This window comes from Oncorhynchus kisutch, linkage group LG13 (assembly GCF_002021735.2).
Source record: "Oncorhynchus kisutch isolate 150728-3 linkage group LG13, Okis_V2, whole genome shotgun sequence".
In the NCBI taxonomy this organism is placed as follows: domain Eukaryota; kingdom Metazoa; phylum Chordata; class Actinopteri; order Salmoniformes; family Salmonidae; genus Oncorhynchus; species Oncorhynchus kisutch.
This window is the reverse complement of record NC_034186.2, coordinates 19,569,282-19,589,129: the sequence shown is the minus strand read 5'-3', so window position 1 is coordinate 19,589,129 and position 19,848 is coordinate 19,569,282. Positions and strand designations below refer to the sequence as shown.

The window sequence follows — 19,848 nt, the reverse complement described above, 5'->3', positions numbered from 1 at the left end:
GAAAATGGCATAAGAAAAAATTCCAAAAATAACCGCAAATGTATTTGTTCATTCCATATGTATATAATATCAGCCTAATATAGACCGACACAAATATTTCTGTGAATGGCTGATAGCCGATAAATCAGTCAACCAATTTATTGGTCGGCTCAAGAAGAAAGTGTTCAGAAACTGAGTAAAATGGGAAGGTACTAACTGAACTTGTATAATAAGCTACACTCCTTTTCCAAGTGTCCTAATGAACCCGACAATGGTATGGTCAGTTATCTGCTACCGTACATTAGCAACTGACAATTAGATCAGTGGTCACAAACCTAGCGTCGTCCAGGTTAGGTAGGGTTTGGCCGGTAGGGAAATCCTTGTCTCATTGCGCACCAGTGACTCCTGTGGCGGGCCGGGCGCAGTGCGCACTAACCAAGGTTGCCAGGTGCACGGTGTTTCCTCCGACACATTGGTGTGGCTGGCTTCCGGGTTGGATGGCACTGTGTTAAGAAGCAGTGCGGCTTGGTTGGGTTGTGTATCGGAGGACGCATGACTTTCAACTTTCGTCTCTCCCGAGCTCGTATGGGAGTTGTAGCGATGAGACAAGATAGTAGCTACTAAAACAATTGGATACCACGAAATTGGGGAGAAAAGGGTAAAATTCAACAAATATATATATAATACAAATAAAACAGTACTGTAGCAATGAGGTTTGTGCACTAAGCTATAGGCCCAATACATCATCACCGCATACTAGCTTTGCTTGAATTTACCTGCCAATGCATTGTTGTTTGGGACATTTTGTTAAAATTACATTTCAAAATTTGAGGTAGGCTATATGATCACACCAGTCATCGATCCATTGTTGTATTACTTGTGAGGCACATCTGAGTAAGGAAACATTTAAATAATTACATTTTTATTTTACTAGGCTGATGGTGCCTGCATCTGATGGTCAGCCTCAGCGGAGGGAGAGAGCAGCAGACTGAGGGACCGTCTCTCCATCCCTCCGCTTGCTCTCCTTTTCCTCCACTGACCAAAGGTACACAGTCTTCCAGCTGATAGCAAAACGAGTCGCACCGCATTACTTCTGCCTCATGGACAAATTCATGTTGTTACTTCAATTAACAGAGAAAGTGAAATATTCCTTGATATTAATAACGCAAGCTTATAGATACACTTTCCTACTTGTTCATTACTGCTGCACTGCTTGTTGTAGCACTGAGTGGAAATAGGAAGAACATGCATTTTATGGCTTATAAAAGTGTTGAATACAAAGTGTTGACAGTGCCGAGTAAGAAATTAAACCTGAACTCACTCAAAAACAGCAGCTCTGCTGTATTCGTTAACAGTCTCTCTCTAGTCATGGTTCTAAACGTTTTGAAATCTCACGGTATCAATTTTGCTGTAGCTTTCTTTTATGCCTGCTACGTTACTGCAGACTCGGTTATCTGAGCAATCTGATTGGCCAGCGGAGGCATAGTGCACTTGATTTCCTCTCCAAGTCCACCAAAAAGGCAGAGTTTGTACCTTCAGACACGGCGCCGGGCAGCGAAATTGGCTGCACCTTCCACCAACAACCAGAGACTAATAAAATAAAAAATATGAACACAAGGCTTTATCTTTGGGTTTTTCAAATCAAATCAGTTTGTCACGTGCGCTCAATACAACAGGTGTAGTAGACCTTACAGTGAAATGCTTACTTACAGGCTCTAACCAATAGTGCAAAAAAGGTATTAGGTGAACTATACAGTGAGGAGAACAAGTATTTGATAACCTGCAAAATCGGCAGTGTTTCCTACTTACAAAGCATGTAGAGGTCTGTAATTTTTATCATAGGTACACTTCAACTGTGAGAGATGGAATCTAAAACAAAAATACAGAAAAATCACATTGTATGATTTTTAAGTAATTAATTTGCATTTTATTGCATGACATAAGTATTTGATCACCTACCAACCAGTAAGAATTCCGGCTCTCACAGACCTGTTAGTTTTTCTTTAAGAAGCCCTCCTGTTCTCCACTCATTACCTGTATTAGCTACACCTGTTTGAACTCGTTACCTGTATAAAAGACACCGGTCTACACAAATTAGACCTCTACATGCTTTGTAAGTAGGAAAACCTGCAAAATCGGCAGTGTATCAAATAATTGTTCTCCCCACTATAGACAGGTAAAGAAATAAAACAGTAAAAAAGACAGGCTATATACAGTAGCGAGGCTATAAACAGACAGGTTAGTCAGGCTTATTGAGGTAGTATGTACATATGGTTAAAGTGACTATGCATATATGATGAACAGAGAGTAGCAGTAGTGTAAAAGGGCTTTGGTTAGCCAAAGTGCAGGAGCACTGGTTGGTCAGCGAAATTGAGGTAGTATGTACATGAATGTATAGTTAAAGTGACTATGCACAGATGATAAACAGAGAGTAGCAGCAGCGTAAAAAGAGGGGTTGGGGTTGGCCAGGTCTGAATTCCTCCCTATAGGCTGACTCGTCGTTGACGGTGACCACTGTTGTGTCTTTTTCAAACTTAATGGTGTTGGAGTCGTGCCTGGCCATGCAGTCATGGGTGAACAGGGAGTACAGGAGGGGACTGAGCACGCACCCCTGGGGAACTCCAGTGTTGAGGATCAGCGTGGCAGATGTGTTGATACCTACTCTCACCAACTGGGGGCGGCCATCAGGAAGTCCAGGATCCAGTTGCAGAGGGAGGTGTGTAGTCCCAGGATCCTTAGCTTAGTGATGAGCTTTGAGGGCACTATGGTGTTGAACGCGGAGCTGTAGTCAATAAATAGCACTCTCACATAAGTGTTCCTTTTGTCCAGGTGGGAAAGGGCAGTGTGGAGTGCAATAGAGACAGCATCATCTATGGATCTGTTTGGGCGGTATGCAAATTGGAGTGGGTCTAGGGTTTCTGGGATAATGGTGTTGATGTGAGCCATTACCAACCTTTCGGCATAGCAGGGTTTCTTGTAAGCTTCCGGGTTAGAGTCCAGCACCTTGAAAGCGGCAGCTCTACCCTTTAGCTCAGTGCGAATGTTGTCTGTAATACATGGCTTCTGGTTGGGGTATGTCCGTAGTCATTGTGGGGACGACGCCCTCAATGCACTTATTGATAAATCCAGTGACTGAAGTGGTGTACTCCTCAATGCCATCGGAAGAATCCCGGAACATGTTCCAGTCTGTGATAGCAAAACAGTCCGCGTCTCTATGTGTGGAGTACAGGTGATCAATAATTTTTTTCCCTCTGGTTGCACATTTAACATGTTGATGGAAATTTGGTAGACCTGATTTAACTTTCCCTGCATTAAAGTCTCCGGCCACTAGGAGCGCCACCTCTGGTTTTACAGAAATGTTTGGCAATCGACAAAAAAATGCCTTGAAGATCGACAAGTTGAACGGGTCGACCGGTTGGTGATCACTGAATTAGATACTTGGAAAACTTTGTCTGGGCTCTACCGTACCTGGCTTTGCAGACTGCTCTTGTTAAGGTACTGGCTCCATGGGTCCGGTATCTGTTCATCTGTTCCTGCTGCTGCTGTACGAGAGTTGATCTTCAGAAGGTAACAACCCTGACAACCATACCTCTGCTTCATATCCTCATACACAGAGTCAGCTCTGAGAGCACAAAAGAAAAAAATATATACAATTACAGCTAAGAATGACACATTAACAGTTTAAAGCAGTAGTACAATAAAGTGGAAGTATATATATATATATATATATATATATATATATATATATATACACACACACACACATATACACACTGCTCAAAAAAAATAAAGGGAACACTAAAATAACACATCCTAGATCTGAATGAATGAAATATTCTTATTAAATACTTTTTTCTTTACATAGTTGAATGTGCTGACAACAAAATCACACAAAAATGATCAATGTAAATCAAATTTATCAACCCATGGAGGTCTGGATTTGAAGTCACACTCAAAATTAAAGTGCAAAACCACGCTACAGGCTGATGCAACTTTGATATAATGTCCTTAAAAAACAAGTCAAAATGAGGCTCAGTAGTGTGTGTGGCCTCCACGTGCTTGTATGACCTCCCTACAACGCTTGGGCATGCTCCTGATGAGGTGGTGGATGGTCTCCTGAGGGATCTCCTCCCAGACCTGGACTAAAGCATCCGCCAACTCCTGGACAGTCTGTGGTGCAACGTGGCGTTGGTGGATGGAGCGAGACATGATGTCCCAGATGTGCTCAATTGGATTCAGGTCTGGGGAACGGGCAGGCCAGTCCATAGCATCAATGCCTTCCTCTTGCAGGAACTGCTGACACACTCCAGCCACATGAGGTCTAGCATTGTCTTGCATTAGGAGGAACCCAGGGCCAACCGCACCAGCATATGGTCTCACAAGGGGTCTGAGGATCTCATCTCGGTACCTAATGGCAGTCAGGCTACCTCTAGCGAGCACATGGAGGGCTGTGCGGCCCCCCAAAGAAATGCCACCCCACACCATGACTGACCCACCGCCAAACCGGTCATGCTGGAGGATGTTGCAGGCAGCAGAGCGTTCTCCACGGCGTCTCCAGACTGTCACATGTGCTCAGTGTGAACCTGCTTTCATGTTCTCTGGCAAATGACAAACATCCTGCACAGGGTTGGGCTGGGTTGGGCTGTAAGCTCAACCCCCACCTGTGGACGTTGGGCCCTCATACCACCCTCTTGGAGTCTGTTTCTGACTGTTTGAGCAGACATGCACATTTGTGGCCTGCTGGAGGTCATTTTGCAGGGCTCTGGCAGTGCTCCTCCTGCTCCTCCTTGCACAAAGGCGGAGGTAGCGGTCCTGCTGCTGGGTTGTTGCCCTCCTACGGCCTCCTCCACGTCTCCTGATGTGTCTCCTGGTAGCGCCTCCATGCTCTGGACACTACGCTGACAGACACAGCAAACCTTCTTGCCACATCTCGCATTGATGTGCCATCCTGGATGAGCTGCACTACCTGAGCCACTTGTGTGGGTTGTAGCCGCCAGCATTCAAAAGTGACCAAAACATCAGCCAGGAAGCATAGGAACTGAGAAGTGGTCTGTGGTCCCCACCTGCAGAACCACTCCTTTATTATCTTGCTAAATGCCTATAATTTCCACTTGTTGTCTATTCCATATGCACAACAGCATGTGAAATTTATTGTCAATCAGTGTTGCTTCCTAAGTGGACAGTTTGATTTCACAGAAGTGTGATCGACTTGGAGTTACATTGTGTTGTTTAAGTGTTCCCTTTATTTTTTTTGAGCAGTATATATATTAATTATATATATAAATATAAATATAATTTTCTGGAACTACCACATGTACACATCTCATTGTTATTAAATTATTACAGACAAATTGTTTTTGCACCCACCATGTGTCATGTCCGAAATGGTCATGTGAGGTTACATGTGTATATTTTGGGATATGAGCACTCAGTTTGTTTGACCTGACGAAGATCCATTTCGGATCGAAACGTTGTCAATAAAGTGGAGAACTGGGAGCTTTAACAGTGTGCGGGCCTTCTTGTTCTATACTGTCCATGGCAGATGCATCCTTCCCCAAAGCTTGTCCAAGTCAGGCCAGTGGTGTCTGAGATATCATGTGTGACTAACAAACATAGATCTATAGCCCCCCCCCCCCTTTGGTCATTTTTTAAACGTACGAATGGACAGAGACGAATCCATAGACTCAGAGAATTTAACATTTTAAAAAGGCTACTACTTAGCCCAACCAGTAAACAGCATCCGGCCATATTTTTACAGCCAGTAAAATAAAAATCTAATGATTCACATCCCGCCATTATTTTATTATAAAAATACATTCTCAATCCACATGAATCATCCCTTGGTTCATTCATGCATCAAGGTTAGGCTAATAGTGAGGTTTTAATTCAAGGTTGTGTACTGGTAAAAACAAAAGGATTCCATAACTGCCGGTGGGGAACAAAATCAACACCCTCCTCTTTACTGCTTTGGTCTAATGATGCAAAGGGCCACAAACACACACACACAGAGAAGAGCTGAGGTAATAGACTTGGCTGTCGAGAGAAAGCGAGAGACTGTGTGTGTGTGCATGCAAGTGTGTGTGCGTGTGTCTATTACCCACCTCTGTTCGTCCCCCTGGCTCATGTCATGTAGGAGGACGTAGTATTTGAGTGTGTTGGGGATGAACCACTTGGGGTTGGTGTACTCTCCATTGTGCTGGATCATGTGCTGCTCCTGAGACAACTTGTGGAACTGCTCCACTGGTACAGCCTCACTGGACGACACCACCAACAGACCTGCGGGATCACCAGTCAAGGAACCACAACCAGAGAGAGCGGCGAGAGCAGCAAAAGGAGAGGAGAATGAGTAGGGAGTATGGGGAGAGGATGAAATTAGAGAAGGGGAAATAGCTGGAGAGTGACAGAGGGACAAACTGAAAAATGATAATGCCCTTTTAGTGTAAGAGCTGTTTGAAAAGACAGTCTTATGATTTGATATTGAGACCTTTAAAAATAGTTCTGAGACTTGTGCAGTAGGCTGTAGGCTCAACGCATTCACACTGACCCCCTGGATTTTCCCACATTTTGTTATGTTACAACCTGATTATAAAATGTATTAAATCGTCCTCCACCCCTCAATCTACACACAATACCCCATAATGACCAAGCAAAAACAGGTTTTGACTAAAGTTTTAGCTAAATTTAACTAGGCCATTTAGATAACAAGGCAATTTTGATATTTCAGACCCTTTCAGTGTACCTTGCTGAAGCACCTTTAGCAGCAATTACAGCCTTGAGTCTTCTTGGTTATGACGCTACAAGCTTGGCACACCTGTATTTGGGGAGTTTCTACCATTCCTCTCTACAGATCCTCTCAAGCTCTGTCAGGGTGGATGGGGAGCATTGTGCACAGCTATTTTCAGGTCTCTCCGAAGACGTTAGATCAGGTTCAATTCCAGACTCTGGCTAGGCCACTCAAGGACATTCAGAGACTTGTCCAGAAGCCATTCCTGCATTGTATTGGCTGTGTGCTTAGGGTCGTTGTCCTGTTGGAAGTCTGAAGTCCTGAGTGCTCTGGAGCAGTCTCCCAGTCCCTGAAAAACATCCCCACAGCATGATGGCACCAGGTTTCCTCCAGACATGACCCATGGCATTCAGGCCAAAGAGTTCAATCTTGGTTTCAGCAGACCAGAGAATCTTGTTTCTCATGGTCTGAGTCCTTTAGGAAAACCTCAAGCAGGCTGTCATGTGCATTTTACTGAGGAGTGGGTTCTATCTGGCCACTCTACCAAAAATGTCTGATTGGTGGAGTGCTGCAGAGATGGTTGTCCTTCTCCCATCTCCACAGAGGAACTCTATCGGCGTGACCATCGAGTTCTTGGTCTCCTCCTTGACCAAGGCCCTTCTCCCCCAATTGCTCAGTTTGGCCAGGCAGCCAGCTGGAATAGAATACTCTTGGTAGTTACAAACTTCTTCCATTTAATAATGATGGAGGCCATTTTGTTCTTGGGGACCTTCAATGCTGCAGACACTTGCCCAGATCTGTCACTCGACACAATTCTGTCTCGGAGCTCTACAGAGCACGGACAATTCCTTCGACCTCATGGCTTAGTTTTTGCTCTGACATGCACTGTCAACTGTGGGACATTATATAGACTAGATGTCGACCGATTAATCGTAATGGCCGATTAATTAGGGCCGATTAAGTTTTCATAATCTGAAATCTGTATTTTTGGACACCGATTTGGCAATATTTTTTTTACACCTTTATTTAACTAGGCAAGTCAGTTAAGAACACATTCTTATTTTCAATAACGGCCTAGGAACGGTGGGTTAACTGCCTTGTTCAGGTGCATAACAGATTTTCACCTTGTCAGCTCGGGGATTCAATCTTGCAACCTTACTAGTCCAACGCCCTAACCACCTGCCTCTCATTGCACTCCACGAGGAGCCTGCCTGTTACACGAATGCAGTAAGCCAAGGTAAGTTGCTAGCTAGCATTAACTTCTTATAAAAAACAATCAATCAGAATCACTAGTTAACTACACATGGTTGATGATATTACTAGTTTATCTAGCGTGTCCTGCGTTGCATATAATCGATGCGGTGCGTATTCGCAAAAAAGAACCGTCCTTGCTCCAATGTGTACCTAACCATAAACATCAATGCCTTTCTTAAAATCAATACACAGAAGTACATATTTTTAAACCTGCATATTTAGCTTAAAGAAATCCAGGTTAGCAGCCAATATTAACCAGGTGAAATTGTGTCACTTCTCCTGCGTTCATTGCACGCAGAGTAAGGTTATATGCAACAGTTTGGGCCACCTAATTGATTCGACCATATTAATGACATAAGGCTCGTATTTCTGTGTGTTATTATGTTATAATTAAGTCTGATTTGATAGAGCAGTCTGACTGAGCGATGGAAGGCACCAGCAGGCTCGTAAGCATTCATTCAAACAGCAGTTTCATGCGTTTTGCCAGCAGCTCTTTTCTGTGCTTCAAGCACAGCGCTTTTTATGACTTCAAGCCCATCAACCCGAGATTAGGCTGGTGTAACCGATGTGAAATTACTAGCTAGTTAGCGGGGTGCGCGCTAATAGCGTTGCAAACGTTACTCACTGACACTTGGAGTAGTTATTCCCCTTGCTCTGCATGGGTAACGCTGCTTCGAGGGTGGCTGTTGTCGATGTGTTCCTGGTTCGAGCCCAGGTAGGGAAGAGGAGAGGGACGGAAGGCAATACTAAAGTGCCTATAAGAACATCTAATAGTCAAAGGTATATGAATTACAAATGGTATAGAGGGAAATAGTCCTACAATAACTACAACCTAAAACGTCTTACCTGGGAATATTGAAGACTCATGTTAAAAGGAACCACCAGCTTTCATATGTTCTTATGTTCGGAGCAAGGAACTTAAATGTTAGCTTTCTTACATAGCACATATTGCACTTTTACTTTCTTCTCCAACACTTTGTTTTTGCATTATTTAAACCAAATTGAATGTTTCATTATTTATTGTTTCATTATTTATTTGAGGCTAAATTGATTTTATTGATGTATTATATTAAGTTAAAATAAGTGTTCATTCAGTATTGTTGTAATTGTCATTATTACAAATGTTTAAAAAAAATATATAATAATAATAATACATTTAAAAAATATATATATATATATATATATATATAAAAAAATATATAAAAATAAAAAATTAATCGGTATCGGATTTTTTTTGGGGTCCTCCAATAATCGGTATCGGCGTTGAAAAATCAATCGGTCGACCTCTAATATAGACAGGTGTGTGCCTTTCCAAATCATGTCTAATCAATTGAATTTACCACAGGTGGACTCCAATAAAGTTGTAGAAACATCAAGGATGATCAATGTTAACAGGATACACGGGAGCTCAATTTCCAGTCTCATAGCAAATAGTCTAAATACTTATGTAAATAAGGTATCTGTTGATAAGATTTAATACGTTTGCAAAAATGTCTAAAAACTTGTTTTCACTTCGTCAGTATGGGTTATAGTGTAAATTGATGAGGATTTGTTTTAATTTAATCCATTTTCGAATAAGGCTGTAACGTAACTAAATGTGGAAAAAGGGAATGGGTCTGAATACTTTGTATATGTATACCGAATGCACTGTATATGATCACACTGGTAATATATAATTTGTTGTAATAAAAAAAATAAAGTCAGGTACTTAATTGTTACCTAGAAATGATTTGATTTTGAGATTTGATTTATCATGATCATAGTGTTTATTGTAGTATGTTGAAGCAGAGAAGGATACAGGCGAGGTAGTGGTTGAGGAACTCATGGTCGGAGGCAGGCATTGACTGGAGGAAGCTCTCCCTGTACGCCTCAAACCAGGGAGTCGTGGCTGGAGAGAGGACAACAACAAAATGAGAGCAAGTACATCACTCTAACCTCACCTCCATGCAACACAACCCTGAGAGAGTGGAGCTGAAGAGACCACCTGAAGCCTGTACCCAGGGGTGCTGGTGAGATAAGTCTATACACACCCAGCTCAACCAGACAGGAGAGGCTGGGAAGTGACAAACACCCACACAGATTGCTGAAGGGTCTGATTGTGTAGCTGCAACAAACGATACTCAGGGAAAGAAATAAATGAATGATTAGCCAGATGAAAGAGAGGAAGGATTTTACCAGCACTCAGCTCTACAAAAATATAGGCCTAAATAAATAGCACAGCAAGAAGCAACAATCAAATCAAAAGAGACCATTGAATGTTAGATTCAATCTGAATATGGATGGAGAAACTTTAAACCAAGACTGCCAGTAAAACAATAATTTGGTTATATAGCAGTACATTTACTATAGTAGAACACAGGCACAACAGCACAATGAGGCAGATGAACCTATAAACCTCTGGACACGGCTCCAGTCCATTTTCCAAAAAGATTAGGCAGTAAGACATTTACATTAATCATTGTATGGCAGAGAAATCATGAGAAAGGGAACCTAAAGCCACCAGAGGTCAGTCTAGTGCTGCACGGTATATACCGAAACTTCAGTACTTTTTCGATGCTAGAACATGAAAAATGGTTTGGTACCAGAATTTGTGTTACTTTAGGAACATCTGTCAAATGTGTCTCACGTCATATGCCAATTGAGAGGATCGAGTCTGTCTTGTAATTTGTCTGAATCTTTTCAAGGGGGCAGTTTCAAGCCAGGCGGCGCTTATGCATACAGCGCAAGTAACTTTTGAAAAGCAAGCGAGAGATCATAGATAAACATTTTAAAATGACCCAAAAATTATTTAAAAAAATTTGCACATGACATTTGCAATGTAACTCATTATTCTACTAAGTTTGAATTATTTGAGTGACAATGACATGAACATATATATATTTTTAAACCTTTATTTAACTAGGCAAGTCAGTTAATTAAGAACAAATTCTTATTTTCAATGACGGCCTAGGAATTGTGGGTTAACTGCCTTGTTCAGGGGCAGAACGACAGATTTTTACCTTGTCAGCTCGGGGGTTTGATCTTGCAACCTTTATAAGTCCAACGCTCTAAACACTAGGCTACCTGCCTATATTCAGCATGACATTCATGTGAGCATTATAATATGATTACACAAGTGAAAAATCATGTGAAATGCACTCATAACTTGACAGCAATATATTTAGACTACTTTGCGTTAGACTGGGCTTGCTAGCATTAGCCCTGGATGGAGAATTGCACCCTGGGAAGTGAAATGTACTATGCTGTGTAAATTCCATTGTATTTCTATTGCGTGTAGACTATTACAATATAGAAGCTTCAGAAAGTAGCTTCAAAGTATTTCTTATTTTGTAACTATTAATTTAATACATCAAAATAGTTAGCTGTAATGAATCCTGGGTCTAAAGAATGTAATTTCACACAATATTATGGCCACAGATGAGAAGATTAACCTTGATATGTATCAAATTATATTTCAGTTTCTGTAAATACATTTTGTATGCTGAGTCTCATACATGGTTTTGCATAATTAACATGTTTGATATTCTTGCCATTCCACTGCTGGCTTGCTTCTGAAGCTAAGCAGGGTTGGTCCTTGTCAGTCCCTGGATTGGAGACCAGATGCTGCTGGAAGTGGTGTTGGAGAGCCAGTAGGAGGCACTCTTTCCTCTGATCTAAAAAAATATCCAAATGCCCTCAAACCATCATGGTCACCTAATAATCCCCAGTTTACAATTGGCTCATTCATCCCCCTCCTCTCCACTGTAACTATTCCCCAGGTCATTGCTGTAAATGAGAATGTGTTCTCAGTCAACTTACCTGGTAAAATAACAGATAAATAAGAAATATAAAAATATTTTTTTCTTTTTGCTGAATATAGAATATATTCTATTTATTCTACTAGTTATCAACATATTGTTCAATGTTTCAAAAAATTAGGCCAAGTGGTTATTCTGTGACTTTAGCTAATATGTTTTATTTTTGTTGCCATGGTATCATTCCAGTATTGTTCTGGTATTGAGTATTATGATACTAAACTAGATAGAAGTATAACATTTAAAAAATCTGCATATCGTGACAACACTAGGTCCGTTTTTGGAAAATGTAGAGACAACGGCGTAAATGTGTCCACTGTCCTGCACAATTCATTTAGTGCCATATATGTACTAAGGCAATTTAGCCAAACGTGAAATTAGTCATTGAATGATTGGTTGTTACTTTTAATAGCGTAGTTTGTACCTTGTTAACAAACAAGCAAACCATGTGTCACCCATAATAATTTCCTATCCTTTACTTTTCAGAGAGAGGACCACAGGTTAAAGCTGATTGAGAGAGAACAGAAGGACGCGGGAGTTATATGCTACTAACGCTCATACATAGGTTTAAAATACTATTTGAAACCATTTCAAATACATTAGCTGTGCTTGATATAGCTTGCCTGGCACAATGGAACCAATATACCAACCAAGGAAAGGCCAGTTTCAATTATAAAAATGGAGGATGTTAGGAGAGAAGGACAGTCTGCTACAGTTATGCTACGGAGAGAAAGACGAACAGAGGGGGGGATAGCTGTAAAGGGAAAGAAGAGGGGGAGAGGTAGGGCCACCCCCTACATAGATATTGTGAGGTTATGTGGGGTGAGGCCAGGTGAGATGAGAGTACAGGTACCTGTATAATGCTTGGAGGTGCTGAGTTCCGTTAGTGTGTCCCTCCAGTCACTGTACCAGGGGACGCTAGCTTTAACAGAGCGATCTAACGAGGGGAGAGAGTCAGGGACTAGCGTTAGCAACATCCCATTACCTGTACAGGATCTCCCACTGATGTTTACCACTCATAGCTCATCCAAAGTACCAATATCATAGATAGTATACATCACATTGTAGATACCACGTTGTTGCTAGTTGACCACTGTAGGGAAAACCAGGGAAGAGCAGCAGTATATGAGACTGTGCTGCTGGAGAGGGTCATTCTCACAACCATGGCTTCCACTTTGACCTACAAATGTGACCTACAGCTTGGAAAAAAGGTTAGCCCAAATCATAAGCTTAGCTTCCAGTTTAGCTTCCAACAAAACAGTGAAGACATAACATTCTATGCTCCATTCATAGGTCTAATGGAGAAATAGGAGAGCCATAGTTGGGTTGACTTAACTGTAGGTTAGGGTTAGAGGGGGCTGTTTGATCCAAGCAAGGTCCACTAATAGGATGGGAGAAATAGAGTGGATTGGAGAGGTTTATGGATGTGGACCAGCAGGGGGAAACACACGCTTTGATAGTCACCACAAAGTTGCTGCACTGCTACCCAACGGTCTTTCCTTGTGGAAATGCAACAGGAATCTCCATGAACTTTCCTGAAATATCTCTAGGGTGTATTCATATAATGAACCAGGTGTTCATCCAACATCTTCGTGAGCAAACATTATGACAGGCCTAATGGAAACACCAAATGTTGCGGTTAAACTTTCCAAATGTCCACAAAACAAAATACGCCTGGGATATTTTCTTAATGGTAAAATGAATTATGCAAGAACTGGAGTTAACTCTTACGCGCAAATATTGAATATAACAACCATCATATCGAAGTAAATTTGGAGTCACGCGATGACGTGTGGCTCTCCAACTACGACTTGGAAAAGCATGCAGTTTATTAGGCTACAGATGAAATAAGCTATGATGAACTTCACAGGGTGGTGAATGTACAAGGTGATGAGCTTGATGCGTCTTTCTAATAAATATCAAGGGTCTTATTCTGGTGATATGATGATCAATGCTTGGCTGCCGCTTGACAATAAAAAAATATTAAACTCCTTTGTCGTTAGTATCATCATGTAGGCTATATCTGCACTGTATCTGCCAGCTGTTGGCTTGAGCGCACATGCCAATACCAGAGTTGGCATATTTGTGTTAAAACCATCAGTAGATTTGAAAATGAGATGGAAACCCATTTAACTTTCTTTTCTTTACTTTCCCTTTCTTTTTTCTTTTTTTCAATACATGGGAATTTAACTACAAAAGTTATTTTTTATGTGCAGTCACCTCACACAGCCTTTTATCTGCAACAAGTCAATTGGCTGGAAACATGTCTGGTGGGAAATTGTACAAATTGTTTTCATGCATATTTGTGAATATCCGCATGAAAATCTATCGCCATTTGGATGGAATCATAGCTATATACACTGAAAAATAATATGTCCTGGAAAAAGCATTTCTCTGAGCTAAATTTCAGGTAACTAAAAGTGTTTAGGGATATTTCTGTTCCACTGTCAAACGGCTTGACCTGTAACGTTGTAGGTTAGAGGACAGAGGTTGAAGTAGGCTCTTACCCAAGGGCCGTCCAGGTCAATAAAAGAGAAAATAAAACGAGAAGTTCATAAATTACAAAATGAACAAAATAAATGAACATGGAAATCACTCCCATATTGCAAAATGTTTGCTGTTATTGTCTGTCTGGATTTTTTTTTATTTTAAAATAAATCCTTCCAGTCATGCCTCTCTCCCGAGTGTCTGCTGCCATCTGCAGGACAGTCTATGAAACTACATGACAAGTATCACATTCATCATCAATAAACACTACATTCCTACAACTCATTAAACACTCCATCCTTTACCCATGTCACGCTCATCCCCTTCTTTCTCTGTCCAAATTACTCACCACTAATATTAAGGTCATAGTCTCCGGCGGTGATGACATTGGCCACACCCCCCTCTGCTGGTTGGCTCGCCGACACCACCGCGCTGAGGAGCCGTCGCTGGGCGGGGCTATGGACGCCGGAGGTGGGGACAGACGGGCGTGTAACCACATTGTTTACACTGATGCGAAGGTTCTTCACCACCTGCACCTGGTTGTTAGGGTCCCTCACGTGACCTATTGAGAGACCCGTATGGGAAAAGATTAGGCTACATACGCACAATCACATATGTCTTTGAGCTGGACATGAGAAAATATAGGCTATTCAGATGTCACCAATAAACCACATGAGAGCGTTGATTGAAGTGTGCATCTCCTTTTTCCTTTCAGATACAGACAGTCAAATGAAGAAAATAATTTGACATTTTAACAAAGGGGGGGGGGGGGGGGGGTGATGCTAAATGTGTGAAGAGACGTGGATGTGAGACTAAATGAAGGTAATATAAAACTACCAGCTACTTTTGACTACTGCATGAAGGATCCACAGAAACAGCGTCCATAGAACTTCATGCAGTAAGAACATTATCATGAGGCAGCATGTTTGGACAGCCAGACATCAAAGCACTCACATTCAAATGGTCATGTGGCCTAACTCATATGGCACTTCTCCATAGCGAAGTGTTTTGTGTCCTCCTCTTAAGTCTGTCTGGCCTGTCAGCAATTTGGAAACATTCCTACAGAAATTAGATTACATTTGACTGAAAAGCAAGCACACACATACAGACCACTGAAAAGCAAAATCTATGTAAACAATTTTGTGTGAATGCCACAACCTGTTTGCAGGAGTAACATCTCAATTTCGAGGAATTTCCCCCAGAATACACACAACACCAGCTGCTAAATTGTTAGTAAGTCTATTGTTGTTCTACAGGTAGCTGTGACAACCGTGCTGTAATGTAGGGCTGTGACCCTCTTGGGAGACAGGTGCAGGAAGACAATAGGAAACCCCTAGTCCAACTCCTCTCCTCTTGAGCAGAATATGTAAGCTATGCATTCCACAAATCTAATGTACATGGTGTCTTATGAGTCTATGAGAGGGTTATTTTTATTTATTTATTATTTTACCAATGGACAGTGCCTTAGACCGCTGCGCCACTCGGGAGGCCCGAAAGGGGTAATAAGACAACCAGGGTTATTACAGGTCATTGACTATAATGGATGTGATTTTATCATAGCCTGATGATTAAAACCCAGTCTTGTTTATTCCAAAACATGACAGTTTTCCAATTTCACATGAGCCAGAGCAAAAATAAACATGGTAGCTATGGATGTGATTGCTAGGCCTTTGCAGCAAGACTATATGGTAGCTATGGATATCAGTTGGAAAGTACATAGCTAACTAGATTGCATAAAGAGTAAGGTAGCCAGGACATTTCATTGTCAGACCATGAGTAACCTGGAATTTTAAATGCCAGTGTTAAACTAGCACTAAGCCAAATTACTAATACAAGTACAGTTGAAGTCGGAAGTTTACATACACCTTTGCCAAATACATTTGAACTCGGTTTCACAGTTCCTGACATTTAATCCTAGCAAAAATTCCCTGTCTCAGGTCAGTTAGGATCACCACTTTATTGTAAAAATGTGAAATGTCAGAAAAATAGGAGAGAGAATGATTTATTTCAGCTTTTATTTATTTCATCACATTCCCAGTGGGTCAGAAGTTTACATACACTCCATTTGTATTTGGTAGCATTGCCTTTAAATTGTTTAACGTGAGTCAAACGTTTGGAGTAGCCTTCCAGAAGCTTCCCACAATAAGTTGGGTGAATTTTGGCCAATTCCTCCTGACAGAGCCGGTGTAACTGAGTCAGGTTTGTTGGCCTCCTTGCTCGCACACGCTTTTTCAGTTCTGCCCACAAATGTTCTATAGGATTGAGGTCAGGGCTTTGTGATGGCCACTCCAATACCTTGACTTTGTTGTCCTTAAGCCATTTTGCCACAACTTTGGAAGTATGCTTGGGGTCATTGTTCATTTGGAAGACCCATTTGCAACCAAGCTTTAACTTCAATATATGCTAAATGTTCCCTCCCTCATGATGCCATCTATTTTGTGAAGTGCACCAGTCTCTCCTGAAGCAAAGCACCCCCACAAAATAATGCTGCCACTAGAGGTCGACCGATTGATTTTTCAACGCCGATACCGATTACTGGATGACCAAAAAAGCCGATATCGATTATTGGAGGACCATAATAGCCGATACCGATTAATCTGCCGATTAAAAAAAAATGTGTTTGTAATAATGACTATTACAACAATAGTGAATGAACACTTATTTTAACTATATAAAACATATATAAACTATATAAGACATCAATAAAATCAACTTAGCCTCAAATAAATAATGAAACATGTTCAATTTGGTTTAAATAATGCAAAAACAAAGTGTTGGAGAAGTAAAAGTGCAATATGTGCTATGTAAGAAAGCTAACATTTAAGTTCCTTGCTCAGAACATGAGAACATATGAAAGCTGGTGGTTCCTTTTAACATGAGTCTTCAATATTCCCTAAAACTACAAGTTTTAGGTTGTAGTTATTGTAGGACTAATTCCCTCTATACCATTTGTATTTCATTAACCTTTGACTATTAGATGTTCTTATAGGCACTTTAGTCGTGCCAGTGTAACAGTATAGCTTCCGTCCCTCTCCTCGCTCCTCCCTGGGCTCGAACCAGGAACACAACGACAACAGCCACCCTCGAAGCAGCGTTACCCATGCAGAGCAAGGGAAACAACCACAGGCTCAGATCGAGTGATGTTTGAAATGCTATTAGCGTGCGCTAACTAGCTAGCCATTTCACTTCGGTTACACCAGCCTCAGGAGTTGATAGGCTTGAAGGCAAACAGCGGAATGCTTGACGCACAACATAGAGCTGCTGGCAAAACGCACGAAAGTGCTGTTTGAATGAATGTTTACGCGCCTGCTTCTGCCTACCACAGCTCAGTCAGATACTTAGACACTTGTATGCGCAGTCAAATTATATACAACGCAGGACACGCTAGATAATATCAACCATGTGTAGTTAACTAGTGATGATTGATTGTTTATAAAATAAGTTTAATGCTAGCTAGCAAATTACCTTGGCTTACTGCATTCGCGTAACAGGCAGTCTCCTTGTGGAGTGCAACGAGAGAGCGGCAGGTCGTTATTGCATTGGACTAGTTAACTGTAAGGTTGCAAGACTGGATCCCCCAAGCTGACAAGGTGTAAATCTGTCATTCTGCCCCTGAACGAGGCAGATAACCCACCGTTCCTAGGACGTCATTGAATTTTTTATTTATTTTACCTTTATTTAACCAGGCAAGTCAGTTAAGAACAAATTATTATTTTCAATGACGGCCTACGAACAGTGGGTTAACTGCCTGTTCAGGGGCAGAACGACAGATTTGTACCTCGTCAGCACGGGGGTTTGAACTTGCAAACTTCCGGTTACAAGTCCAATGCTCTAACCACCAGGCGACCTCAGTCTTTAACTGACTTGCCTAGTTAAATAAATAAATATTATATATATATATATATATATTTTCTTTTTTGTTTTGTTTTTAAATCGGCAAAAATCTGTGTCCAAAAATACAGATTTCCGATTGTTATGAAAACTTGAAAATCGGCCCTAATTAAATCGGCCATTCCGATTAAAATCGGGCGACGTCTAGCTGCCACCCCCGTGCTTCACGGTTGGGATGGTGCTCGTCGGCTTGCAAGCCTCCCCCTTTGTCCTCCAAACATAACGATGGTAATTATAGCCAAACAGTTCTATTTGTTTCATCAGACCAGAAGACATTTCTCCAAAAAGTACTATCTTTGTCCACAAGTGCAGTTGCAAACTGTAGTCCGGCTTTTTTATGGCGCTTTTGGAGCAGTGGCTTCTTCCTTGCTGAGCGGCTATTCAGGTTATGTCGACATAGGACACGTTTTACTGTGGATATAGATACTTTTGTTCCCCGTTTCCTCCAGCATCTTCACAAGGTCCTTTGCAGTTGTTCTGGGATTGATTTGCACTTTTTGCACTAAAGTATGTTCATCTCTAGGAGACAGAACACGTCTCCTTCCTGAGCAGCATGACAGCTGCCTGGTCCCATGGTGTTTATACTTGCGTACTATTGTTTGTACAGATGAACGTGGTACCTTCAGGCGTTTGAAAATTTCTCCCAAGGATGAACCAGACTTGTGGAGGTCTGCAATTTTCTGTCTGAGGTCTTGGCTGATTTCTTTTGATTGTCCCACAATGTCAAGCAAAGAGGCAGTGAGTTTGAAGGTAGGCCTTGAAATACATCCACAGGTGCACCTCCAATTGACACAAATGATGTCAATTAGCCTATCAGAAGCTTTAAAGCCATGACATAATTTTCTGGAATTGTCCATGCTGTTTAAAGGCACAGTCAACTTAGTGCATGTAAACTTCTGACCCACTGGAATTGTGATAGTGAATTATGAGTGAAATAATCTCTGTAAACAATTGTTGGAAATTTACTTGTGTCATGCACAAAGTAGATGTCCTAACCGACTTGCCAAAACTATAGTTTGTTTACAAGAAATTTGTGGAGTGGTTGAAAAATAAGTTAATGACTCCAATCAAAGTGTATGTAAACTTCCGACTTCAACTGTAGCCGCTTAAAACCAAGTTCAACTAAATGGCCATCTCTTTCTCAGACTCCATCTTCCTCCTGTTTAGCGTATGGTATGTCAAATATGGTCGGGCGTTGTTCAGGGTAGCCTAGTCGTTAGTGTTGGACTAGTAACCGGAAGGTCTCAAGTTCAAACCCCCGAGCTGACAAGGTACAAATCTGTCGTTCTGCCCCTGAACAGGCAGTTAACCCTCTGTTCCTAGGCCGTCATTGAAAATAAGTGTTTCTTAACTGACTTGCCTAGTTAAATAAAGATAAAATAAAGTCAGTGACTGTCCCACAAGATGACTGGCTGTTAGCTGGCTAAGCACCTTTGAAATTGGTTAAAATAGAAAGCAGACAGTCTACTTTCAAGTTGCAGCAAAACAACTTAGTATGACAGGAGACGCTTAACTCCCACGTCCCTGTCAGCCCCACTTAACGTTAGTCTAACTGGGCCTCTTCCCAGCCCTTTGACACCAGAAAGCCTTCTTTGCTAACGGCATTAGATGCAAAGACACCCAAGACGGTTGCAGACGTACGACAATGGCGGACATATCGTGTCCTATCGGGTGACACATTGAAGAAACAAGACAAAGGCCTCTGTTTCAGCACCACAT

The 19,848-nt window shown here is 41.5% G+C and overlaps 1 protein-coding gene across 4 annotated transcripts in view; it reads right to left on the bottom strand.

Moving 5' to 3' along the window:
* The window catches only part of trappc8 (trafficking protein particle complex subunit 8), a 78,248-nt gene that overhangs the window by 57,834 nt on the left and 566 nt on the right, over positions 1-19,848 (bottom strand). The window contains exons 2-6 of one of the 4 annotated variants that reach the window (XM_020499423.2): positions 14,588-14,800; positions 12,605-12,688; positions 9,756-9,845; positions 6,081-6,255; positions 3,448-3,601 (exon numbers count right to left, since the gene is read on the bottom strand). In XM_020499423.2, coding sequence (XP_020355012.1) covers positions 3,448-3,601; positions 6,081-6,255; positions 9,756-9,845; positions 12,605-12,688; positions 14,588-14,800 — 716 coding nt within the window. Of the gene's footprint in view, positions 1-3,447; positions 3,602-6,080; positions 6,256-9,755; positions 9,846-12,604; positions 12,689-14,587; positions 14,801-15,192; positions 15,298-19,848 lie in introns of those variants that run through there. The other 3 variants (XM_031785726.1, XM_020499425.2, XM_031785727.1) reach the window with 3 other exon arrangements.